The 27214-nt window shown below is 40.8% G+C and overlaps 1 protein-coding gene across 6 annotated transcripts; it reads left to right on the top strand.

Moving 5' to 3' along the window:
- Window positions 1-2674: 2674 nt before the first annotated feature.
- On the top strand, window positions 2675-26852 carry Slamf6 (SLAM family member 6). Of its 6 annotated transcripts, none has more exons than XR_007350108.1 (8): window positions 2675-2792; window positions 16181-16516; window positions 20676-20939; window positions 21327-21437; window positions 21783-21821; window positions 22751-22827; window positions 23871-24075; window positions 25085-25156. XR_007350108.1 is itself a non-coding variant. In XM_048810181.1 (8 exons), exons 1-8 carry the CDS (start codon window positions 2744-2746, stop codon window positions 25554-25556), a joined length of 999 nt encoding a protein of 332 aa, XP_048666138.1. In that variant the 5' UTR covers window positions 2675-2743; the 3' UTR covers window positions 25557-26852. The 6 variants fall into 6 exon arrangements, 2 of the variants coding, with proteins under 2 accessions (XP_048666138.1, XP_048666139.1); XR_007350107.1 differs by having other exon boundaries at window positions 22748-22827; window positions 25085-25148; XR_007350109.1 differs by having other exon boundaries at window positions 22748-22827; window positions 23904-24075; window positions 25085-25147.
- Window positions 26853-27214: the final 362 nt, after the last annotated feature.

Consider the following 27214-nt stretch of genomic DNA (forward strand, 5'->3'; position numbering starts at 1 on the left):
CCCCCCCCCCCCCCCCCCCCCCCGGTTAATCCCTGCATCCTCTTCTTTTGAGGCTGAAATTGGCCGGTAACCCCAAAGAATTTCAGAGATCCACTTCTGGGAGCAGATACAGCAGCCACGTGAGATTTTAAAACTTTGGTAATATCTTCTGAGGTCTGACACATTTCACTTTATTATCTTCACATTAGCCCTACGACTTTCTCTGTGCCTGAAATACTTTTACCCCCGCCCCTTGTTATCTTCACTAACTCTAATACACAACTTTACCCAGTTAATGTCCACTTAGTCCTCCGGGCTCAGCTCAAATGTCCCTTCCTGAGAAAATCTTCTCTGTTGTTCCAGACTATATATCCAGTGCCCATATTTTGTTCTTACTGTACTTTATCTCTTTTCTTCATAGCAGTTTTTGGATTTTTGTTTTTAAACATTTCTTTCTGTGATTATTTCATTAATGTCTCTCTTTCTCTATTGGACTGTTAACTCCATCAGGATACAGACCACATCTGATTTTTCTCATCAAATATATCCATTGTGGGGCTGGAGTTATGGCTCAATGGTTGAGCACTTGCCTTGCATGCGTGAGGCACTGGATTTGATCCTCAGCACCAGATAGATAGAAAGATAGATACATAGATAGATAGATAGATAGATAGATAGATAGATAGATATCCATTGTGTCTGATGTTATGCAAATGACAGATGAAGTGATCCATGTATGATATTTTCATTAATTATTGAAAGGCCTTTAATAGCATTACCTGAAATGTGGCAATCCTTTAATATCCTTTAGTACATGTCTCAATACCAAAAATCATTATATTTACTCCTAGAACATTCCCTTAACAGGTGCTATAAAATCTTTGGTTGGAAATGCAGTACAAAAATACTGGTTTCATCACCTATACAGAAAAGACAGTTAAGAGGTAGAAAATGCAAAAGAGTTAATATAATAGGTTTGGTCCTCAGAACTTGAACTTTGGAAGGATCCCACCATTCCCTGACAAGAGTAGCTTACACTGCATAAATTGTTTGCAAACCATTTCATGTGTGCTGAATATCTGCTTGGTTCTGGAATTTTGGTACATGTTAGGCAGAGGATGTCTGCATGACTGTCTGTGGATTAAAGCCCTGAACTCCTAGGCTCAGGCAAGCCTCCCTGGTAGACTACATTTCAGAGGTGTTGCCCAATGTGTTGTTGAAGAAAATAAGCATATATTGTGTGACTCCACTAAGGACTCTTGGAAGCTTGGGCCTGGTCTCTTCTGGACTTTCCTCTATGTACCCTTTTGCCTTTACTGATTTTTCTTTGTGTTCTCTCACTGTAATAAATTCCACAAGGACACTTCTATGCTGAGCTCTATTGACTCCTTTATGAAAATGTTGCTAGAGCTCCTAAAAAGCTTGCATTTACAAAATAGTTGATAAAAATATTCCTCTGGATTGTACAAAGAGGGAGACAGGGAGCACTGGTAAGACATGGTGTGTGATCAACTAGATTTGGCTTCCTTTTCTTCTACTCCATCAGAAGCTGGGCTCTCTGTGTTCCTAGTCTGTTTGTTGCAGGGAAAACTTTAGTTCCTTATTGGCCTGTTTTCTCTTGCTCCCATTTTCCCTTTTTTTTTTTTTTTTTTTTGGGGGGGGGGCACATTTACGTCTGGAGATTTGTCCTTTCCAACTACATTTTTTGGGGGGTATTTAATTTCCCATTTTAGAGGAGCAGCTTTATCTAACACCATTGTCAATCACCCATCCTCTTGGACTCTTCCTTCATTGTCCCTTTGACCAATGAGTTGACCTTCCTCTTGGGCAACTAGGTGGTGCAAGCTTCGGAAGCTGCCACTTCTCCTATCACCAGAGCTGCTGAGACATGTAGCAAGGGCAGAGTGGGAACCTCAAGGCCCTACTTCTCATAGGTTCTGCTGCCTTTCAACATCACCAGCTGGGGACCAAGCTTCTGATACATGAAAATTTGGAGGAAATACCCAAACTATATCCAACCTATTAGGAGCCTACGATTAAAAGAAATCCCAGATAATTGGTAAAGGACAACCTCAGTGCAGAGACAGTTTACAAAGATGAAGTAATGGCTATTTTTTCCAGGGGCGGGGAGCAGATTATGTGAAAAAAAAAAAAATACACACATAAGAAATGGAAAAATCAGAATGCATTCTAGGAAACAAAATAAATTGACAGAAACTGTCCCTAAGAAAACCTAGACATCAAACTTATCAGATAAAGTCTGAAACCATGATGCTAAGTATGCTGAGAGGGGAACAAAAAGAACTTTTAAAAAGTCAGAAATCAGAGTACTTGAGCAACACTACAAACAAATTGGACCTAACAGATATATACAGGCTACTCCACTGAAATACAGCAAACACATAATTTCTCAAGTGCACATTAGGCTACTACATACATTTTCATAAATTTTTAAGAGTTAATATTATAAACTGGTTTATAATATTATAAACGGCAATCCAAGCAACTCAGAGGCTGAGGTGGGAGGATCCCAAGTTCGAGGCCAGCCTCAGCAACTTAGTGATAGTCCTGACTCAAAATAAAAAAAATAAAAAGGACTGGGGATAGGGATGCAGCTCAATGGTAGAATGCCCCTGGGTTCAGTACCCAAAAAAAAAAAAAAAAAGCCATACCACGTCTCTGACAGGAAGTCAGTCTTCCCAGAGATACTTTCAATTTGTTGACTCCCTCAGTGTCTTCAGCACGGGTCTCCACCTCTGAAAGCATGTTCTGGCTGTTCCAATCTCTCCTGCTTGTCTTCTGCGAAAGCTCAGGTAAATATCCACATAGCCCCACATTGTCATTGAGTGACTCCTTGTTTTTGCGCAGTCTGCTCAACCTAAATTATGTAGACACCGCTGTATGGCTGACTCTGCTGAGGGACCAGGTGGATTCACGGTGGCTAACTCTAAACTGCCACCTTATCTGTGCATTGAATGATAAAGGCTGCAGATGGCTTTGGGGGTAACAACTACAACTGAATCTGCCTGTAAGGGATGTGTTTGCAGGGGGCTTTTGTGAAATTGGGCTTTTGTGAGTTAAGACTGTTTGGGGATTATGACCAACATGTTGTACTGTAAAGAGAACTTAGATCAAGAAAGCGAATCCTCTACAGTTCAGCTACCAGGTTACGGTGCAACTTTAGGTCAGTTAATTATACTTTCTGGGCTTCACTCTCCTCATCTAAAATACTTAAAACTTATGATTTCATGTACCCTGAGTTTGGGGGACCCAAACAGAAATAGTTCTTTTTTGTCAAGGGCAAAAATAATAATAATAATGATACATGAGCTTCCCCTTTCTTTGATGCAAATCAGGAGCTAGCTAGCTAGCCCAGCAATGCTTCATATGTCAGTGAGAAAGGACTTACTCAATGTAGCCTTCTCATTGTTCCTGGCTGTCCATCACATAGAGAATATATGTGATGGACTACTTGTGGTTTCCATGCTTGGGAAACCACAAGTAGTTCATTGTAACTGAAGTTCAGTGTTCAAGGAGAGGAGACCAGGCAAGAAGCTGCCAGGTATAGCCCAGGAGTAGCTGATCAAAAGCTAGCATGTAAGAAGTACTTACTTTATTTCAGACACTGGATCAGGAGCTATATGTGGATCACGTTTAGAAGTCTCCTGACAATTCCATGAATTTATACTACTGATAGCCCCATTTTAACATAGAGAAACTGAGGCTAAGCTCATCTAAATAACACCCAAATTTCACTAGCCATCACTTGGAAAGCTCTTGAATACTTCTGAGAAACAATGACCATTGGACGAACCGGTCAGTAGCATAAGAGAAAACAAAGATGCCACCAATGTAGACTTTACTAAACTAATTGGCAATGAAAAAAAAAAAGAGAGAATTTTGTTAAGTCATCCAAAAAAAATATTCATCAGGCATCTACCAAATACCTAGCACTGTTCCAATTTCTGGGACTACATCATGAGCAGGGCAGGCAAAACTTCCTGCTCTTGTGGAACTGACATTTTGACAGGAAGACAAACTATAAACAAGTAAAATAGTACCTTGGATATTGATAAATGATAAAAATGAAATAACTCAATTGGAGAAAGAACATATAGAAATATGGCGGGGAGGGCGGTCATACTTCAGATAGGACAACCAAAAAAGGTGACAATTTTGGGAACAGGGAAAAGCCATGGGGAGGAAGGTAAGTTCATTTTGGGACCTATTAATTTTAAGATGTCAGTGTAACATCCACGAGGAGATGTTACTGAAAGCAGCTGGAAATTTGGGACCAGGGGTAAGGCTGTGAATGGCGACTTGAGAGTTAACACCATAGAGATTACCAATGAATCCAAGGGGAAAGGTGGAATTAGGATAAAACCTTGAGAAATACATAGAAGGTGCAGAAAGAGAATTCTTTCGTTCATTCAAGAGTCACTTCTTGATCTGGGACCAGCAACTCAAGCTTTAACCTCACTTTTCCCTGTTTAAGAAATTGAACTCCTCTCCGGGTGTGGAGGCACACACCTGTAATCCCAGCAGCTCAGGAGGCTGAGGCAGGAGGATTGCAAGTTCAAAGCCAACCTAAGCAACTCAGTGAGAACCTGTCTCTAAATAAAATATAAAAAAGGCTGGGGATGTGCGCAGTGGTTAAGTGCCTCTGAGTTCAATCCCCAATACCAAAAAGAAAAAGAAATTGAACTCCTCTATGAATTATTTGGAATGTCCTCCTGTTAAAACTTCTCTCATTCTCCCTGTTTCTGTGGATATTTCTAATAACAACCCTATGAAATATACAGTTTCTCACCTCCCAGATGAGAAAAGAAGGTACCTAACACTTAAGTGACTAGCTTAGACTCACCCAGCTACAGGAGGAGGGGTAGAAAGAGAAACACACTCAGCTGTGTCTGCAGGAAACGGATGCAGATGTTCCAGGGCCCAGGAAACAAACAGGGGTTACCAGGGCTAGATTCAGGGAGCCTGGCCCCAGAAGCTGTGCCCACAGCCACTTCACTATGCTACCACCTTACACACGGTTACATGTTCACATGCACGTATACATTATTACCCAGCGTTGTGCTAGGAAGAAACTAAGCAAGGCACTGGGGTGGAGGAAACAAATGGATGTGCTCTGGATGGGTGATGAGGAACGATTAGAACTTTGGGATGTAATATCTCCTCTGAGCTTTAAAATTGCTGAGGCTGGCCTCAAATCTTCGACCCCTCTGCCTCAGCCTCCAGAGCTGCTGGGATCACAGGTGTTTGCCACCACGCCCAGGAAGAAAAAGCTTTGAATTTTGATGAAGTACAATTTATCTGTTATTACGAGGTGGCCAGCACCTCACCAGGGTAATTCTTCCTGTGCAGGAGGGGATAAACCACCTGAGAAAATTAAAGTCTGAAGTAATTAGTGAAGAAATAAGAGACAAAGTCAGAATTAGTTTTTAAAGCAGAACACCTGATAGTCTGTCTCTTCCAGTCCTGGTGGGAGGTGGAACAGAACAGTTCAAAAATGGCTCTGGGAGTCTGTTGGGGATGATGGCTGCCACAGGTCAGCCTACCTCCTGTGCTGGGTGTAACCTGGCAGAGCTGAATAGACACTCACATGTATCTGGATGGTCTTAACCAGCAGGATTGCAGATGGAAGTTCCCGATACCAGATTTTCCTATTCACTGGTTATGATGTTGGTCCATACACAGTCCACGGATGGCTCTGGGCAACCTGTTTTTTTCTTTTGTTGCTTGTGCTTTTGGTATTACATCTAAGAATTCACTGCCAAATCCAAGATCACTAATATTCACCCCTATGTTTTCTTCAAGGGTTTTATAGTTTTAAGTCTTATATTTAGGTGACTGATACATTTTGAGTTAATTTTTGCAAATGGTGAGAGGTAGGGGTCCAACTTCATTTTCTGTAGTTGTCCCATACAATTTGTTGAAGAGATTATTCCTGGATTCTCAATTCTATTCCATATAGTCATTTATATGTCGATCCTTATAACAGCACACCACTGTTTTGATTACCATAGTTATATATATAAGTTTTGAAATTGGGAAGTGCAAGTACTCTAATTTTGTTTTTCTTTTACAATATTATTTTGGCTATTTGGGACCTTTCCCAATTCCATATGAATTTGGGACCTTTTGCAATTCCATGTAAATTTGAAGATTGACTTTTTCACTTATGAAAAACAGTCACTGCAATTTTAATACAGATTGCATTGAATCTGTAGACTGCTTTGGACAGTATTGCCATCTTAATATGGTTTTCCAATCTGTGAACATGGAATGTCTCTTCATTTATTCGGGTTTATTTTTAATATCTCTCAGGAATTTTTTTAGGTTTTAGTGTATACATCTTTCTAGTTAAATTATTGCCAGGTACTTTATTCTTTTAATTACTATTGTTAAGTGGAATTTTTTTCTTGGTTTCTTTTTTAGATTGTTCCTTGCAGGTATGGAGGAATACAAGTGATTTTTGTATGTTGACCTTGAATCCTGCAACTTTACCAAGTTCACTTATTAGCTCTGGTTAATTTTTCTGATGGATAAATTTTCTATTTATCCATCAGGCCATACCATCTTTGAATTGAAATAGTACTTCTTTTCCAATTTAGATGCCTTTCATTTCTTTTTTATTTCTTGTCTAATTGCTCTGGCTAGAACTTTCAATATAATGTTGTATAGAAGGAGTGAAAGTGGGTATTCTTATCTGAGATAAATTTCACTCAATTATGATGTATAATCCCCATAAAATATTGTTGGATTCAGTTTGTTAGTATTTTGTTGCGGATTTTTGCATCAATATTCATAAAGGATATTGGTATATAATTTTCTTTTTTGCCTGATATCTTTGTCCTTGGTATCAGGATTGTTCTGGCCAAGTAAAATGAGTTAGGAAGTGTTTTTCTCCTCCTCTTTTGGGGAAGTTTAAGAATGACAGGTGTTCTTTGAATAATTAGAATTTACTAGTAAAGTCATCTGGCTTTTATTTTTTACTTTTTATTCTAATTTGTTATATATGACAACAGAATGCATTACAATTCATATTACACATATAGAGCACAATTTTTCATATCTCTGGTTGTATACAAAGTATATTCACACCATTTGTCTTTATACATGTACTTAGGGTAATGATGTCCATCTCATTCCATCATCTTTCCTAACCCCATGCGCCCTCCTTTCCCCTCCCATCCCTTTCCCCTATCTAGAGTTTATGTAATCCTCCTTGCTCCCCCTCCCAACCCCACTATGAATCAGCATCCTTAGAGAAAACATTCAGCATTTGGTTTTGGGGGATTGGCTAACTTCATTTAGCATTACATTCTGCAACTCCATCTATATACCACATTTTCTGTATCTATTCATCTACTGAAGTGTATCTAGGTTGGTTCCACAGTTTAGCTATTGTGGATTGTGCTGCAATAAACATTGATGTGGCTGTGTCTCTGTGGTATGCTGTTTTTAAGTCCTTTGGGTGTAGACCAAGGAGTGGGATAGCTGGGTCAAATGGTGGTTCCCATTCCCAGTTTTCCAAGAAATCTCCATACGGCTTTCTATATTGGCTGTACCAATTTGCAGTCCCACCAGCAGTGTAAGAGTGTACCTTTTTCCCCACATCCTTGCCAACACTTATTGTCATTTATATTCTTAATAGCTGCCATTCTGACTGGAGTGAGATGAAATCTTAGAGTAGTTTTGATTTGCATTTCTCTAATTGCTAGAGATGATGAACATCTTTTCATATATCTGTTGATTCATTGTATGTCCTCTTCTGAGAAGTATCTTTCAGTTCCTTGGCCCATTTATTGATTGGGTTACTTGGTTTTTGTTTTTTGGGGTTTTTTGTTTGTTTGTTTGTTTGTTTTTTCTTTTTGGTATTATGCTTTTTGAGTGCTTTATATATCCTAGAGATTAGTGCTCTATCTGATGTGCTTGTGGTAAAGATTTGCTCCCATTCTGTAGGCTCTCTATGCACCTCACTGATTGTTTGTTTTGCTGAGAAGAAGCTTTTTAATTTGAATCCATCCACTTATTGATTCTTGGTTTTAATTCTTGTGCTACAGGAGTCTATTAAGAAAGTTAGGGCCTAATCTGACATGATGGAGATTTGGGCCTACTTTTTCTTCCATTAGGTGCAAGGTCTCTGGTTTAATTCCTAGGTCCTTAATCCACTTTGAGTTGAGTTTTGTGCATGGTGAGAGATAGAGGTTTAATTTCATTTTGTTGCATATGGATATCCAGTTTTCCCAGCACCATTTGTTGAAGAGGCTATCTTTTCTCCAATGTATGTTTTGGTGCCTTTGTCTAATATAACTATAATTTTGTGGGTTTGTCTCTGTGTCCTCTCTTCTGTACCATTGGTCTACCAGTCTGTTTTGATGCCAATACCATGCTGTTTTTGTTACTATTGCTCTGTAGTATAGTTTAAGATCTGTAGTATAGTTTAAGATAGTGATGCCACCTGCTTCACTCTTCTTGCTAAGGATTGCTTTAGCTGTTCTGGGTCTCTTTTTTTTCAGATGAACTTCATGACTGCTTTTTCTATTTCTATGAGAAATGTCATTGGGATTTTGATTGGAATTGCATTAAATATGTATAATGCTTTTGGTAGTATGGTCATTTTGACAATATTAATTCTACTTATCCAAGAACTAGGTAGATCTTTCCATCTTCTAAGGTCTTCTTTAATTTTTTTTCTTTAGCATTCTGTAGTTTTTGTTGTAGAGGTCCTTTACCTCTTTTGTTAGGTTGATTCCCAAGGTTTTGTTTGTTTGTTTTGAGGCTATTGTAAATGGGGTAGTTTTCCTTATTTCCCTTTCAGAGGATTTGTCACTGAGATTCAGAAATGCCTTTGTATTCTGCTACTTTGCTGAATTTATTTACTAGTTCTAGAAGCTTTCTGGTGGATTTTTTTTTTTTTGGGTCTTCTAGGCATAGAATCATATCTTCAGCAAATAGTGCTAATTTGAGTTCTTTTTTCCTATTTGTATTCCTTTAATTTTTTTTTTTTTTTTGTCTAATTGTTCTGGCTAGTGTTTCAAGAACTATGTTAAATAGAAGTGGTGAGAGAGGGCATCCCTGTCTTGTTCCAGTTTTTAGAGGGAATGCTTTCAATTTTTCTCCCTTTAGAATGATGTTGGCCTGGGGTTTAGCATAGATAGCCTTTATTGATGTTGAGATATGTTCCTGTTATTCCTAGTTTTTCTAGTGATTTGAACATAAAGGGGTGCTGTATTTTGTCGAATGCTTTTTCTGCATCTATTGAGATGATCATATGGTTCTTATCTTTAAGTTTATTGATGTGATGAGTTACATTTATTGATTTCCATGTATTGAACCAAACTTGCATCCTGGGATGAACCCCACTTGATTGTGGTGCACTATCTTTTTGATATGCTTCTGTATTCAATTTGCCAGATTTTATTGAGAATTTTTGCATCTACTTCATTAGAGATATTGGTCTGAAGTTTTCTTTCTTTGCCTGGTTTTGGAATCAGGGTGATATTGGCCTCATAAAATGAATTTGGAAATGCTCCCTCTTTTTCTATTTCCTGAAATAAATTAAAGAATATTGGTATTAGTTCTTCTTTAAAGGTCTTGTAGAAGTCGGCTATGTACCCATCTGGTCCTGGGCTTTTCTTGGCTGGTAGGCTTCTGATGGCGTCTTCTATTTCGTTCTGATGATGGACAAAGTTTAAAGTGTGCATATCATCCTGATCCAGTTGGGTAAATCATATGGCCCTATAAATTTGTCAATATCTTTGATATTTTCTATTTTATTGGAGTACAAGTTTTCAAAATAATTTCTAATTATCTTCTGTATTTCTGTAGTCTGTTGGGATATTTCCTTTTTCATCATGTATGTTAGTAATTTGAGTTTTTTCTCTTCTTCTCTTCATTAGCATGGCTAAGGGTTTTTCAACTTTATTTATTTATTTATTTATTTAAAGAACCGACTTTTTGTTTTGCCAGTTTTTAAAAATTGTTTCTTTTGTTTCCATTTCTTTGATTTCAGCTCTGATTTTAATTATTTCCTGACTTCTGTTGCTTTTGGTGTTGATTTGTTCATCTTTTTCTAGGGCTTTGAGATGAAATGTTAGGTCATTTATTTGTTGACTTTTTCTTCTTTTAAGGAATGAGCTTCATACAATGAACTTTCCTCTTAGTGTGGTCTTCATAGTGTCCCAAAGATTTCGATATGTTGTATCTGTGTTCTCATTCTCCTCTAAGAACTTTTTGATCTCTTCCTCGATGTCTTCTGCAACCCATTGTTTATTCAGTAGCATATTATTTAGTCTCCAGGTGTTGGAGTAGCTTTTATTTTTTATTTTATCACTAATTTCTAATTTCATTCCATGATCTGATAGGATGTAGGGTAGTATCTGTCTATTTCTTAAAACAAACGTTTACTATTAAGACATTTACAGTTTGGTCACAATGCACAGAAATGGTGGATTCAATTATCATCTACAATGTACTCAGTAAGTTTGTAAAAGGGTTTACAGTTTCTGATGGTGGCCAAAGAACCGGGGGTGAGGAGTAGAATGATATGCTGAGGAGGTAGGAGGTGAGGATATAGAGTTATTATATCTTAGGAAATGTGAAAGAGAACTCTAAAGAGAAAGATTAGTAGCAGAAGAAGGGAGAAGTAATTTGGGATAGACAAATAAGTGGAAAGACAGTAAAGGGTACTAAAATAAACACACATATATATTAAGAAAAATAAAAAATGTTAAAATAGTAGAAATTGGTGGAAAAAAAGAAAAGAAAGAAAATACAACACAACTGTAATGTACTATTCAGACATCCCAGTCCTCAAAATCCTAATTCATGCAAAGTACTTGATTTCACATATGTTGGGGATGGAAAGGTGGGAGAATAGAGATGGAAAGGAGAGAAAAAAAAATCTTGAGGAAGAAACAGGGCTTCTTTTGTTTGGAGATCAGTATCTTTCCCGCTTCCCTTCTCGTCCAATAGCTGGGGTCTTCTGTTGTTTAGCTGGTATCTCCACGCTCAGGATGGTGAAGGAAATCAGGGGGTCACTGTGCCGGGGTAGCAGCTGCTGGGAAGGCGGGAGTTAGAAACTGGGCACCCGGCCAGCCGGAGCTCCAAACTGGGAGTTGCCCTTACTGAAGATGGTGATGAAGGTGGCCCAAGATGGAGGCACCTGCTTTCAGGGGTGCGGTGTTGGGTCAGGTGGGATGATCCAGGCGATGGGGCTAGAGTCGAGCTCTGTGGAGTGCAGTGTATGGCTGTTGGCTGACTTCAGAGCCTGTATGAAGTTCCCAGGTGCAGGCAGGCTACTTCTTGTAGGGGACTAATCCCTTTGCTGCAGAGTCCCAAGATGGTAGCGACCAGGGGAGCCCCATGTTGGTAGATGGGGGTTCACACGAGAGTGGTGGCTGGATTTCCTACTCGTGGGAAGCTGCCGAGTGTCCTGCATGGGAGCAGCTTCGGTGATTTCTGCTCAGGTGGGTGGCCAAAGTTCTGTGCATATGCTGCTGCCACTAGTGGTCTCACTCAGGTACCTGGTAGTCCTGTGTAGGCAAGTCATTGGGAGACCTACTCTGTCACTGAGACCTGGAGCCCTGGAAGGGCCCAGGACCATGATTCCTGTGTGGGAGCAGGAATATCACTTGCAGAGAAGCAGTATTCTCACAGCTTGAATCCCAGGTCACAAAGTGACACAGAATGCTGCCTCCCTCTGGCCCACCATCTTGGATCCTCCCCTCATCTGGCTTTTCTTTGTCAGGAGATTTTTGATTACTGATTGGATCTCTTTTCTTATCATAAGGTTCTCTTAGGTTTATATTTTTTCATATGTCTGATAGTTTGTGTGTTTCTAGGAATTTATCTATTTCATCTATATTATCCAATTTGTTGGTATACAATTATCACAGTGTTCTTTTATCATCATTTTTATTTATGTAAGTAATACAGTAATGTCCCTAATTTCATTTCTAATTTCAGTAATTTGAGCCTTGTCAATTTCTTTTTCTTGGCCAATCTTCTCCAAGAACCAACTTTTGGTTTCATTATTTTCTCTATTATTTTTCTATTCTCTATTTTGCTTATCTCTGTTATAGTATTTATTGTTTCCTTCCTTCTGATAACTTTTGGTTTAGTTTGCTTTCCTTTTTTCTAGTTCCTTCAGGTGTAAAACTGGATTGTTAACTTGAAATCTTCCTTATGTTTAATGTAACCACTTACAGCTATAAATTTCCCTCTGAGCACTGCTTTTGCTGCATCCCATACATTTTGGTATGCTGTGTTTTCATTTCCTCCTGTCTCAAGATACATTCTAATTCCCCTTGTGATTTCTTCTTCGATTCATTGGTTGTTTTAGACAATGTTGATTAATTTTCATACATTAATGAATTTTCCAATTTTTCTTATGTTCTTGACTTCTAGTTTTATTCCTTTGTGATAAGAGAAGACATGATTTGAGTCTTTTAAAATTTGTTGATATTTGTTTTGCAACCTAAACTATGATCTATTTTGGAGAATGATCCATGTGCATCCATCTTCTTCCTGGACCTATCAGATCTCCTTCTCTTATAATTTTAAAGACAATCTTTGTGAAATATCTCAATCTTACTGCCCTTTTTACATTTAAATCTCTTGAGATCATTAGTCTCATTCTTTTTTTACCATGACTGACGCCTCTATTTGTGCTCCTGAACCCTATCTTGGCTTCCTCTCAGAAATGACACTCTAATCTCAACCTACCTAGCCTTCACTGAATCCCCTGGACCAGATTCTGGGGAAATAAAGTGGTAAGACATTATTCATATTCTCAGAAACATATCATCCAGTGGGTGAAATATGGAAACAAGTATATCTATTGAGTTAGAAACTGTGCTAAGTACTAGGAATCCAGAGAAAATAAGCATAATGTTTTCTCTCAAGTTTATGGAAAAAGGAGGAAAATAATCTCATAATTACAACAAAGAGACAGAAACGCAGACTAATAAATATGGTTTGCATGCCCTAATTTCTAAATTTTTACTCACTGAATTAGCATAGAACTGAGCAATTAATAGAATAAATAACTTGTTAAATAAACTAATTATTGCAATCTATAAAAGCAAGGGAACTTAAAGGAGTATGCCATGCCAGAGAGGCACAGTTCCTGGTGAGTAAGTACTTGAGCCACTAGATAAATCTAGTGTCTTTACTAAGAAGAATTTAGCTTAACATCCTGGACAGAGAACCCCCAAGAGGAGGGATAGAGATGTATCCATTCACTCCACAAATATTCACCACAGTGGAAAAGACAGGAAAATCCTGTGTATGAGTCAGATTCTCACCACTGTGACTAAAATACCTGACAAGAACAACTTAGGTTTATTTTGGCTCACGGTTTCAGAGGATTTAGTCCATGCTTGACCAGCTCCAAGTCGAAACATCATGGTGGAAGGATGCAAAGGAAGAAAGGTGCTCAGCTCATGGCAGCGAGGGAAGAGAGAGCGAGAGAGAAAGGAGAAGGGGGCTGGGAAATAGATAAACCCTTACCCCAGTGTGCTACTTCCTCCAGCTGGGTCCCACCTCCCATAGTCCATTCAGCTATCAATGGATGGAGCCCCCATGACCCCAATCACTGCTTAAAGACCCACCTTCAAACCTTGTTGCACCTGGGCACCATGTTTCTAACACATGAGCTTTGGGGAACATTTCAGATTCAAACCACCACAAGAGCTTGCCTCCATGAAGATTAAATCTCAGTGGAGGGGAGGAAGAAAAACCAATGCACATTTGTGTGTTCTGGTATATACCACATGATAAGTACTATGGAGAGAAATAAACCCAAAGGCAGCTGGGTATGGGTGGAGGTTGATAGTGAGGAAAGCATGGTCACAGAAGGCCTCTTGCAGAGGGAACATTTGTATTAAAGACATTATGAAGGCAAAAGAATGAGTTGTATATCTACCTGGAAGAAGTGTATTCAGGCAGTGGTAATTACAAGGGCAAAATCCCTGGTCTATTTGAAGAATAGCCAAGCAAGTTGAAGCAAAATGAACAAAGGAGAATTACAGAAATTTAGACTGAAAAGAGAAAAATGGCCAGATCACTTAGTCTTTATGGGTTATTGAAATTATTTCGTTCGTTTAGGTTTCATTTTGGATGTGTTGTTGTTTTAATTTTTTTTTCTAAATACAAAGAGAAAACTGTACAAATCCTCATTACTACCTCAATGAAGTATACAATGAATGCCTATATAGCCAGACACAGGTCAAGGTCCAAAACATCACCAGCCCCTCGGACCCCTCTTTATGTTCCCTTCTATTCACCTCCCTCCTTCCCAAAGGAAATAGCATAGATTTGTTTGCCTGTTTTACAACTTCACATAAATGGGATCATAACATTGTGTGTGTATGTGACTGAATGTGGCTCAAAATTTTGCTTGTCAATAAATAAATAAACCCCAAGATAAAACAAAAGATTTGGCAGGTGATATTCACCCATGTGATTCCCAGAGGGATCAGGGCTGAAGATGACCACAAATTACAGTGAATTGAATTACTGATGGGAAAGATGTAGTGCAGAAGGGAATGGATGATGGCAGCATGGAATCCATGTGACAATTCAGGAAAGGAAACAGAAATGCAAGCTCCCCTAGGAGCTGAGTGTCACACACACACACACACACACACACACACACAGCTCCTTTCCTGAGACATAAGAGATCCCAAGAAGCCCTGATTATGGTTACTTATTCATTGACACAAACATCGTCTTTAAGAATCAAGACTTTCGCACTCTTTTGGCTCAAATGTTGGGTCTCTGAAATAGGTTTATGAGAATGCATCCATGATGTGCTACTTTAAAAATTTTTTTATCAGTTTTAACTCCTCAATCACTAGGCTGAAATATTTTTTAAAGATTTTTTTAAGATGGACACAATATCTTTACTTTATTTATTTTATTTAATTTTATGTGGTGCTGAGGATCAAACCCAGTGCCTCACATGTGCGAGGTAAGCTCTCTACCACTGAGCTACAGCCCCAGCCCCTAGGCTGAAATCTTTTTGAGAGCAGGAAAATAATAAAAGTAGTTGAAGTCAGAAGACCTAGGTTTGAATGCTGATTTACTATTCTTGAGCCATGTAACTCTGGGAAAGCTAGATAACTTTTGTGTCTTAGGTTTTATTTGTAAGTAGAAATAATAATCCAATCTATTAGCCTCAAAGAATTGTAGTTGGCATCAAATGAAATAATGCATGTGGAAAACTATGTATGCAGTAAATCTGTTATTAATCCTCTAAATTAAGCAAGCATACTATATGGACAGTCGGCAATCAGTAAATGTCCAGCTGTAATTATACTTCATCAGCAAAGACTTGAAGTTTTTGGAGTCTGTGCCAGGGAGTTGATGTAGTTCCATGTCCCTCACCACCTGATGCCTAAGGACTCGGGCGTCACGGGCCATCCATGGGTTGTGTATGTGAGCGATGCACATTTGAGCATATGAGAGGACTGGCCTGCAACACAACTGTTGCGTGTTCTTTGGGCCATGCAACCCACATGTGCACTTTGCTCTTGCTATGCCTGTGTTCCCACACAGCACCTGAGACAGGTGTGACTTGCCAAGATGCCGATCAATCTCCTGACTGCAAGACATCACACTCAACGCCTTGAAACCTGCCCCCTTGCCTTATTTGGAAAGAACATTCCATTGAAAACCTCCTTTTGTGTGCACCCCCTATAAAAAATAAAAAGAATTCAGGTGGCTCGCTCTCTTTCCAACAGACCCCTAAGGTCGAGAGCCATCTTAGATTTAGAAAAGGTATTTTCTGTGTGCTTGCGAGCTTTCTTCGCCATTTTATTAAGTGATTGGTGTAGCCAGCTCTTGTGAACCCAGCTCAGGTCACCAGCCTGGCTAGCTGGCGATACTCAGGGGCTGGGATAATGAAGTATGGTCATGGCCCAGGAATGACCAGCTAGTGTAGAAGTGGGCACGGGGCCAGGGTCATCTGCCAACCCACCAAGAATGCCAGATGTTTTGCTGGAGGTGGAGCCACTGGGGCTGTGATTATCCACTGTCAGACTCCTAACCCTTTCTCTCTCCCCATTTTCTCTCTGGGCTTCAGTTTGAAAAAAGCTCTAACACATTGGCAGAGATGGAGGAAGAGGCACAGGAACTGGAAGATTGCCGTGGACGGTTTTATAGCCCTTTCCTTCTGTATTTACAGGGAATGCAGCAGTTTCACGATGCACCTCTCCCCCAAGGATGGTGAACGGGATTCTGGGGAAGTCAGTAACTTTCCTCCTGAACTTTCCTGCGGATAAGAAAGCCAATGTGATCAGCTGGAATTACAATGGAATAAACGTAGCATACATACACCTAAATGAATTAGGAGAGACACAACACCTGGTGCCCTTTAAAAACTGGAAAGAGCGACTAAACTTCACCCAGACATACTCCTTGCATCTCAGCAACCTGACGATGACAGACGCAGGATTCTACGAAGCCCAGATAAACACAGAACCTTCTCTAACGGTTTCCTGTTACACTCTGAGGATCTTCAGTGAGTCTAAATGTGGGGTTTCATTTTATACGTACTAAAAAAAAATTTAGATCTTTCAATCCTATGTGACTACAAGTGTGTATTCTAGTCTACTGGTAAAGAGGATGGTATTTGGAGTCAGAATGAGGTCCAGTGGAGAAGCAACTCAATGACACTGCACAACCAAATAGTGGCAGAGCTGAGAATAGATCTGTCTTATGGCGGTCCATTCAGCATCACCTCCCTTCCCCCTGTCCAATAAAAAGGGCCCCTTCAAACAGAAATGTAGTATAATTGATGGACATGAAATATTTATAATACCGTTAACATGTTCACCACATGTATCTGGCATGTGACCCTCACAAAGTCTCCATGAGATGCAACCCTTTTGCTTGAGGCATCATTTTGGTCACAAGGTTATATAGGAACTTGCCTACAGTCACAGAGATGGTATGTGATAGCACTTCCCACCTAACCAGACTGCCACAATACTTCACTTTACCCAAAGCCTAGACTAACCCAATAGAGGGGTCTGTGTGCAGAACAGTGGTCTACCTAGGAAGTGCTCTGTGAGGGTGAGGCAATAAAGAGAAAAGTCTTTTCTGTCAATGTTGTTTGACCTTTAACAATATTTTCCCCAGATGGCTCATGTTGACCTTTAGGGGGAAAAAATGCCTCCCCAAGATTAAACAGTGAAAATATCCTCAACATAGAATTAAGGAAACTGTAATGAGATAATGTATAAGTTTATATCAAAAAAATATATATAGTAATCAGTGATGTTCAAAGAGCCAAAAATGACTTTAGGCTATTTTTCAAAAAATCACTTCCCAGAGATGTTTTACAAGGGGTTCAAGCATTAAGTTGGCCACCAGACTAGGCAACTTTAAAGACCACTGAGACTGTATAATTACTACCTATCAGAGATCCCACAAGGTCTTAAATTCATCTGGAAGCCTTTGGATTAAGAGATGTTATCTCAAAAAAAAATTGTTAAAATTTCTCTACAAATAGGACACTCATAAACATTTAGTGCACAGTCCCTGGATATTTGATGAGTCTCTCATGTTAGATGAGTCAAAGTCATGTTCTTGAAATAATATGACATGGAACAGGTAAATGTTGTAGGAGGAAAAAAGGATGTCTGGAAAAATTCTCAGCAAGAGATTCCAACTAAAGGGGCAAAATGGTACCAGGTCAAGGTATTCATTTTCTGAGGTTGTTCAGACCCAAAACAACAGAAATGTATTTGTATTCTTTCAAAGTTCTGAAGACTGAGAGTCCAAAATCCAGCTGTGGTCAGAAGTGTACTCCCACTGGAGGCCCTTAGAAAACTCTGTTCTCTCCAGCTTCTGGTGGCATTCCTCATCGTCCCACTCTCTGTCTCTGTGGCCACATCACTCCTCTCTTCTCTGTGATTTTGCCTCGTCTGTCTCAAATATCCCTCTGTTTTTATCTTGTAAGGACACTCATCATTGGATTTAGGGCCTCCCAGAAAATTCAGGATTACCTCCTTATCTACTACATTCCTTTTGCAAGGCCCTTTCTCCAAATAAGGTAATATTCATAGGTTCTGGGATGTATCTTTAGCCTTTATAGACAAGATCACCCTCCCTGATCATCAAGTGACCATCAAGGCAGTGCTAAGACCCTGAAGAGAAGTGAGACTCATACTATGGAGAGCCCAAGATCAGACACCACACCAACATTTGCTGAGACAATGTCCTGACACAGTGGAGAAAACTAAGCATGAATTCTCTTGCAACAACCGCATTCCTGGGACTCCATGCCAATCCCTTTCCAGGGCTTTTTACCCTAAATGTTTTTTTTAGTTCGTATTATTTCTCCTTCAAAAGATCACACACAAAGAGATATGTAAGCTACAGCAATTCGCTTTACAAAGAGTGAAAAGGAATTTCCAAAATGCAATAGATAGATCTGTTTTTCAATATTGACCAATCGTCCCTCGGCATGAGGATAAGGATGGCAGAGATTAATGTTATAAGCCAATACCAGTGAATGGAGAGTAACTGACCAGAGTTTAGTGTTAAAAAAAGATGTTGAAGTCTTGTTAGGTTTATCTACTGAGTCAATGTGGACCATAAATAATGCACATGTACTCTTCTAGCCACTTAGAATAAATACATCAGTGAGCAAAACACACAAAGATCCCTCCCGCCCCCTGACATTCTGTATAGGGAATGGAGGCAGGTAATAAATAATACATGTAATATATAAACAAGTGTATGTAAGAAAGCCATGAGTTCTATGGGGAAAAGGGAGAAATTAGAACAGCATAAGGAGCTTCAGGAGTGCCAGGAAGCAGGAGTCCATTTTAAAGAGCGTGATCAGAATAGGCCTCATTGAAATATGAGGCAAGGTCTGTTGAAGTGAGAGAGTGAACTATTCTGATATCTGGAGGAAGAGCACACCTAGCAAGTCTCCCCTGTGCCTGGCATGCTCACAGAACATCCAAGAGGCTGAATATGAAATAAGGGGATGGTACATTGTAAGGTCCTGAGAGTCACCACAAAGACTTTGGCTTCTATTGTCAGTGACATTGAGGGCCATTGGAGGGTTTTGCAAATAATCAATACGACTTTGACTTTGTTTAAAGAATACCTTTGGTTACACTGTTGAGAAGCCATTGGACCAAGAAGGAAGCCATTGCAATAAGTCAGGCAAGAGTTGGCGCTGGCTTGGACCAGTGTGGTAGCAGCAGAGGCAGTGAGAAGAGATTGGATTCGGGGTATATGTTAAGGAAAAGCCACCAGAACTTTTTTGATTTGAGTATGAGATGAAGGGATGCGTCACAGATAATGCCAGAGATTTTGGCCCGAGGGAATGAAATTATTATCCCTAAATGGGGGAAGGGTACAGATTGAATAGATTCTAGACAGAAAAACAGAAGTCCTTTTAGACTTTGTGATATACCGAGTTTGTGATATACTCATATCCAGGTGTAAATGTCAAATAGACAGGTGTATATTCGCTACATGGGAAAAAGTAACAGGACATATTTTTGAGGTCAGCCATGGACAAAAGCCATGACATTCATGCCATCTATTTGTCATCCCTGTGCTAGGCACTGTCTCCCTTAATGCTCATAATTACCTGAGAAGTCGATACTATTGCCTGATCTTCCAGAGAAGGAAACTTAGAGATATTAATAATCTGTCCATAGTCATGTGAGCAGCAAACAATAAAGCCATGATCCTATCCCAGATTTTCTTGGATCCAAATCCAACACTCCTTCAGTACACAAGAACTCCATTCTAGCAAGTTATAAGTACATTTAATTCCATAACTTCTCAGTTAAGTCCTCCCTCCCCTAGTGCTGGGGATCAAACCCAGGACCCTTTATATGCTAGGCAAGTACTCTACCACTGAGCTACACCCCCACCCTTCGGTTAATTAAGTTTAAAGCACCACTCACTCTCTTCTAACCAGAGAGTCAGAGCCAGTCTGTTCTTTGTGGAATCACCTTGACTTCTACCCCCAGGTCAAGACTAGGTTAGGGCCTTTTTTTGTCTTGCTCTCACGTCTCCACTGGTTCCTTGCCACTTCGAGGCAACAGCTGCTTCTCTGGGCAACACTTTCCAGTCTTTGGTCTCAGAAATTTCTGCATTTATGTCAATTCGAATGGCAGTGTAGGGCTGGGGCTGTAGCTCAGTAGCACAGCATTTGCCTAGCATTTGTGTGAGGCACTGGGTTTGATCCTCAGTACCACATAAAAAAATATATAAATAAAATAAAGGTATGCTGTTCATCTACAACTACAAAATAATTTTTTTAAAAAAAATTGACAATATATTTGCATTTATGTGCTCCCCAGTCTCTAAATTGTCTTTATGAGAGGTATTGTTCACAGATCAGAAGGTACCCCAAGGATTAATCTGGAGCCCAGAAAGGTAGAGAGACCAGTCGTCTCAAATTACCCAGATAGTCTCTCCCTTCCCATTTATCTTTCCAGTTACTCCGTCTTATACTGAAGTCTCTTTCATTGGTCACCCCAGACTTTCCTACCATCAATTAGATGATACAAGGAGAGTCTTTTAGAGTATACAGGCCATAGTATACAGCAGAAGTGAAATATCAAAACATAAATGCAATGAAAAATGTTTAGAGCAGTCTTAACTGAGTCATTCATCCTTAACCCACGTCTCTTCTCTGTACACAGGACCACTGAGTAACTTACAAGTTACCCATCACGCTCAACTGTCTGGGAATAGCACCTGTGAGATCCACCTGACCTGCTCTCTGGAGAATCCAAATGATACTGTCTCATTCGGGTGGAAGCTCTCAGAAAACAGCTCTCTACGAGAACCAAACCTCACTATCTCCTGGGACCCCATGAGTTCCAGTGAACAGAACTACACCTGCATAGCTGAGAACCCGGTCAGCAATTTATCATCCTTAGTCACTGCCCAGAGTCTCTGCACAGGTAACAGTCAGCCTCAGGTGTCTCTAAGAGCCTTGAACAACTGTGGGGTGTGCCATGTCCTCAACACCCTACAAGATTCCCAAAACAGCGGCAGTGGGAGACAGCCAAACAGCAGCTAAGGGTGGGGTGGTAGGCAGCTTCTGGGGCCCTGTGCTTCTCACTACCTCCTAGTCTCTCCCTCCTCCTTCCTCCTCTGCAAGCCCTTCTCTGAGGGGGGCAGGGGGGAAGGACTCAGAAAGCAGGGCTTTCACCATCCAGGATCCTGCCAGAGTCCCAGAACTCTGGGTACAGATGAACCCAAGAGACTCTGTGAAGGCCCCGAGAAAAACACTCTAGTACTCACTCTAGGTGTCTAAAGAAGTTCCATTTCTTTTTTTCCCTTTTCAGGTGTTAAGAAAAATGTAAACTGGGTCAGAACATTGATTATGATTCTGGTTGCTTTGTTTCTCCTCGCCATTGCGTGCGCACTGGCTTCACGGGCTTGGAAGAACAGAACAGGCAGGTGTACTTTCTCCCTCCTTGTCTCTCCTCCCAGGTTGCAGGTATTTAGAGTTTGGGGCCTCTGATTGCTAAGAATCTCTTACAGAAAACAGGTGAAGGGTGGAGAGCAAGCAAACCCTAGCTCAGCTATGCAGGGACGATCCTAGGGGTGTGACCGAGCACCTGCTAATATCCTAAAGGAGGTGTCCTACTGGGAGAACTAGGAGCCCGCCTCAGGGTCCACTTGCCCACCTACCCTTCCTTTGGGGCCCCTTCCTCCACATTGTCTAGAGAGGCACCTATTGGGGGTGGGGGATAAGAAGGCCTCTCTCAAACATTTCAATTTCCTTATTTATTTTTCAGGCTCCCTCCCTTTGCGTACTCAGCAAACTCAGCATCCTGGTGAGCACCCAGACTTTAAACTGCTGATCATAAAGCAGGCAGGGAAAGATGACAGAAAGAGGAAGGAGGCTGGCAGGAAGTCAGAATGTCACTACTCAGATGCACCCCGCGGTGCAAGCTCACAAGCACGTACCATGGACCTCACACAGTTAGTGAGATCGGAGTCCCTCTCCTCCCTTCTGATGCATAAATTTGCTCTAGTGAAAGGGCTGGTAGCCGGCTCCATTTGCACCCAGAAAATTCTGAGCAGAGAAAAAAAAATGAGCATCAAAGACTCAAAACCAAATTGCCTGTGACTGCGTTACTGCTGGTTAACCAGGGTTTGGACCATGGATAGACACGGTGGAAAAAGAAAGTGTGATCTAGAGATGCAAGTACAGGCTCTGGGCTCAAACTGGCTTTGAGTCAGAGATGCGAGATATCGTGCTTAGGAAAGAGCCTGAGGACTGGGGTCAGAAGACACACATTCGAGTTCCTGTTCCATCACTTCCCATGTAACTTCACACAAGTCAGTGGAGATTGGGGGGCCTGCAGTTCCTCATCTCTAATATAATCGAATTCACCTTAAGGGCCTGTGAAGGGTTAATAATGTTTCCTCGGGGAAATAATTGGTTACATTATGCTCACAGCATCTCCAGCTCTTCTGTAGATAGTGATACTTAGTCATTCACACACGAAGCCCGAGGACACCTCTGAAGCCCAAGGGCACCTCAAGACCACTCCCCACTCAAGAGAGGCGGTTAGAAACAAACCACATGATTAAGAAGGTTCTGGTTCAACCCAGAACTGTCCAAGTGAGCCCTAAGGAAAGGGGAGGCTTGGACAATTGCCTCTTTGGGGACAGAAAGTGGTCGGAAAAGGCAAGGTACTGGGAGAAGCAGTCCCAAAGTCCTTCTGCCACTGATGGTGCCTCTTTGTCTTAACAGCAGAGCCTCTACAGAACACAGAGTGCACATCAGTCTCTCCAGGGAGCACCGTGTACGCACAGGTCACGTATCCAAACCTGGTGAGTCCTTTTAGATTCATACTACATCACTGTGGCTGTTTTTTACAGGGATCGCTCACAAACTTATCACAGTCACAAATCACCTGACGGCTGACATCCACTACTGAGAGGAGAGGGCAACAACGGGGGTCGCAAACACAGCACAAGACCTTTCCAGGGTCTGCTGCTTCCGCAGTGAACATTTATTCCTTCTTGGCTCTCCGCTCTTCTCTGTTGGGTGCCTCAGTAGGTCTTGTCCCCTCGGTAAAATTACAAGCTGTCAGAAAGGGTGAATTAGATTTTCTTTTCTGTTCTCCTATAGGCTAGCATGACACTCAATTAATATGTACAGGATGGATCCGAGTTCCACTGAGTTTGAGTGTTTCCATGGAGACAGTTCCATAGCAGGAAGCTTGTAGAGATGTTAGGGGAGCTCAGAAGTAGTCTCTCAAGAGGGCAAGAGGGACCAGAATCTGCAACCCCTCCACGGTAGGGGAGACTAAACCATGAGCAGCTCTCCTCTCCTCTACCAACATAATGGGAAGGCCTTGGTGGAGCATTGGAAACTCCTCGGTCCCTGCTGTTTCCACCACCCCCTAAATAAAACATCTATATGTCACGTTTCTAAATAACACTATACTGTTGAGAGTCGCCTGTGAGTTGTATGTGGACTGTATTGCTCATCGCAGACTAGTGAATGGGATAATCTGGTGTCTGGGAACTTCCAGTGGACATTTCCTCTGGTTGACTGCCCAGACACATGTGAGCCCTATTCCACTATGCCTGGTCCCACACAGCACCAGAGATGGGGTGACCTGCTATCCCACCCAACCGCACAGCCCCCTGAGATTGGTTTGACCTGCCAAGATGCCATTCAACCTGCTGACTGCAAGATGTCAGGATGCAAGACTCCACCCTTGAAACCTTACCCTTGCCTTTGATGTAAAGCCATTTTCTAATTGTCTAGCTCCAGTGCCCGTGTGGACTGGACCTCTCAGGGGCTCCAACTCTTTAAAACGGTCCTTTCTGACTCTTTGTCTTTTGTTCTTCACTAATTATTCTAGACTTTAATTACTCAGGAGGCTTATCCCTCCCAGCAGGCAAGAATTCCCTGGCAAGGTACTGGCCACCCTGTGATGCTATACCTCCTGAGAGGCCAAGACCATGAGCAGCTCTCCTCTTTGAAATGGTGGAAGCAATGACCCAGCTAGAAATCTTGGATTCCCCAAGCAAGTCCTCCTCATCCACGGCCTTGCAGGCATTTCTAAAGTAGGCTCCTGGAAGAGAAGGGACACTCTTGCTTGTTCAATTGCCTTTCCAAATTCCTATTGAAGGCAAGCTGAATCACTGTCCACAAAACCTCAAACTAACCTCCAGCCAATTTATTAGCTTTTTCTTTGGGGGGGGGGGGGAATAAGTGGTACTTTGGAGAGTTTCTGAGGTTTCAGTAATTCTCTAAATATTCCTTCATTAATTCAAAGTGTCATAGCTTAAAGCAGGTGCTTCAAGGGGACTGTGGACTTCTTTTTTATTTTTATTTTTTTATTTTTTTTAATATTTATTTTTTAGTTTCCGGCGGACACAACATCTTTGTTTGTATGTGGTGCTGAGGATCGAACCCGGGCCGCACGCATGCCAGGCGAGCGCGCTACCGCTTGAGCCACATCCCCAGCCCCATGGGGACTGTGGACTTCTGCTGCTGCTCCTGCACTGCATATTTCAGACAGAGGCATTCTTATGGACAGGTGTTCCTCATCTACCAGTTCCTAATGCTTGAGAAGACTCCTAATGATGTGGTGACCAGGCAGTTATAAAGACAGAGACAAATGGAGTAGGCAAAGTGAACTACTCCAGTTATAACAAGTGAAAATCTGTGACAAAAATATATATATATAATACAATAACTCTGGTGTACAGACTGTTCTTAAAAACTGATGGAGGAAAGGAGAGTTAGATGCAGGATGAGAATGGTTCCCTCTCTTCATACAAGGCTCTCTCTCTCTCTCTCTCTCTCTCTCTCTCTCTCTCTCTCGTTCTTGAGGCCTCTGGTTTGCTCTTCGGTTTTGGGCTCAGGAAAGGCCATTAAAACTCCTCAGGTCTGAACTGGTGGGGCTTGATCTCCATCACCTCCTGCTAAACACACTTCTTGCTCTTCCTCTTAAAGAACTTTGACATATTCCCTCTTCTATCACATTGCTTTCCCCAAGAATATACCTATGCATGAACCTCTTTGCCTCTGTGTGAGCCAAATGCATATGATGCTTTTTTTTTTTTGCAGGAAATGAAAATCCCAGCACCCACAAAACAGGACTCCATTACAATTTACTCCACAATTAATCATTCCAAGGAGGTAAACCCATGATTGCTTCATGTTCTTATATTCTTACCCTTTCTTATGATCTTGCAAATAAAGTAAAAGGGCCATTTTACAGATTCCCAAAATACCAGGAAGATACAGAAAGTCTCAGGACATCCAAAATGTATCTGAGAAGTTATCTTGCATTAGGGTCATCATCCATAATTGAGTTTTCAAACTACTTGTTGTTGTTGTTGTTGTTTTAACTGAATCCCACTTATGCTATCAATATCCCTACTATCTGTCTGCCCCTCCCCTCCTATATCTGTAGACTTGGGGTTGGGGGTAGGGAAGCTGTGGGTCTAGTCTCTGTTAACCTATTTTGTGTTTTCTTTTTTTCCCACAGACTAAGACCACTTCTTCCAGGGCAACTGCCCTTAACAACATCCAATAAATTTTTTGAAATATACCTCAGAGAAATTCAGAGATGACACTCTTCCTGATCCCATAGGAGAGAACAAAGAGAGGAAGCTTGATTTTCCAACTGGCAACAGAAAGTCAATATCTAGCATTATGGCTTCCAGTCCTTCCGACTTGATCTGGCTTACCTACATCAGACACCTAAGGAGTAACATCATCTCCAGAGTGTGATTCAAATAATATTTCCCAGTCCACTCCAGGACAAAAATATTCTTCCAATAACATACCTGCACATTGACTTTTTTCTGATAACCAAACAAAAGAGTTATGGGCAACAGATTATAATTCAGCAGACAATCATTTCTCTCTTTAGAAAATAGCAGGATATGATTCATTGTAGGGAGAATACAATGCTGGTTATGTATGGACTTGAATGGGCCCACAATCATATCCTGGTACACCATTTACTAGTTATACCTCCTGGGACATATTACATAATCTCTTGGAGTTATAGTCTCATAGACTGAAAAAATAGGAGAATGGCAATATGTCCGCTCCACTGCTCAAGCCAGGAATCTAAGTTCTCCCTGACTACAGCTTCTCTACCATCAGGCCCTTTGTACTCTACCTCCAAAATATACCTTGGACTCATCCACTTCTCTCCAACTCTCCGACACCATTCTATATCCAACTATCACCACCTCCAACCTGAAATACCACAAGAACTTCTGGACAGCTCTCTTAATTTTGTTCTTGTTCTCCTCCAATCAATTCTCAACAAGAGAGCTAGAGTAATGTGTCTTAATATAAATCAGATCCTTCGCTTGCCTGCTTATAACCCTGTAGGCCTTTCCATTGCACTTAGAATGAAGTTGCGTCTGCACGGCCCTGGATTATCTGGTCCATTCCTAGACTTAGCAAGTACCACTCTCTCTTGGTACTCTCCCTGATCTTTAGCTTCTCTAGTAGAGGAAAAAGTTCTCCATGCTTCAGTCATTCACATCTTCTCAAGGACCTTATTCTTCCTCCTGTTCTTTAGGTCTTGGCTTAAATATGTCAGCTTCTATGAGACCACTTTCTAGACCGCCCTATCTGAAATAATATTTTGTTCTACCTCCCTTGTCATTTATTTACCATATGCCATCAAATATTTATTTGTATTTGTTTAATTTCTGTTTCTCCTTTGGGGGGGGAATTCTTTGGGGGCAGAGATGATGACTACCTTATTACTATAATCCTAACATTCAGCACATTGCAAATGTTTTATAAATACTTTTAATAAGTAAATGAATATGAAATGGATATTGTGAGAATTAAATAAGGCAATACAGTTTGTCTCTCTGTAACTGGGTTTAGCCTCTGCGCATTCGATCAATCATACCTCAAAATTTTTTTTAAAAATCGCATCTGTACTAAAACAGGTTCAGACTTTTTTGTCTTGTGATTGATTCCTTAATCAATTCAGTATAATAACTATTTACATTGTGTTAGATATTATAAATAACATAGAGATTATCTGAAGTACACAGGAGGATGTGCATAAGTTATATAAAAATACTACACCAATTTATACAAGGAATGGGTATCTAGGATCCACTGGGATCCTACAGCCAATCTCCCAGAGATACCAGGGGATGACAATCCACCTGTAACTCTCAGCATAGTGCCTAGCACACAAAAGAGCTTGAGAAA

Source organism: Marmota marmota, unplaced genomic scaffold (assembly GCF_001458135.2).
Source record: "Marmota marmota marmota unplaced genomic scaffold, marMar, whole genome shotgun sequence".
Lineage (NCBI taxonomy): Eukaryota > Metazoa > Chordata > Mammalia > Rodentia > Sciuridae > Marmota > Marmota marmota.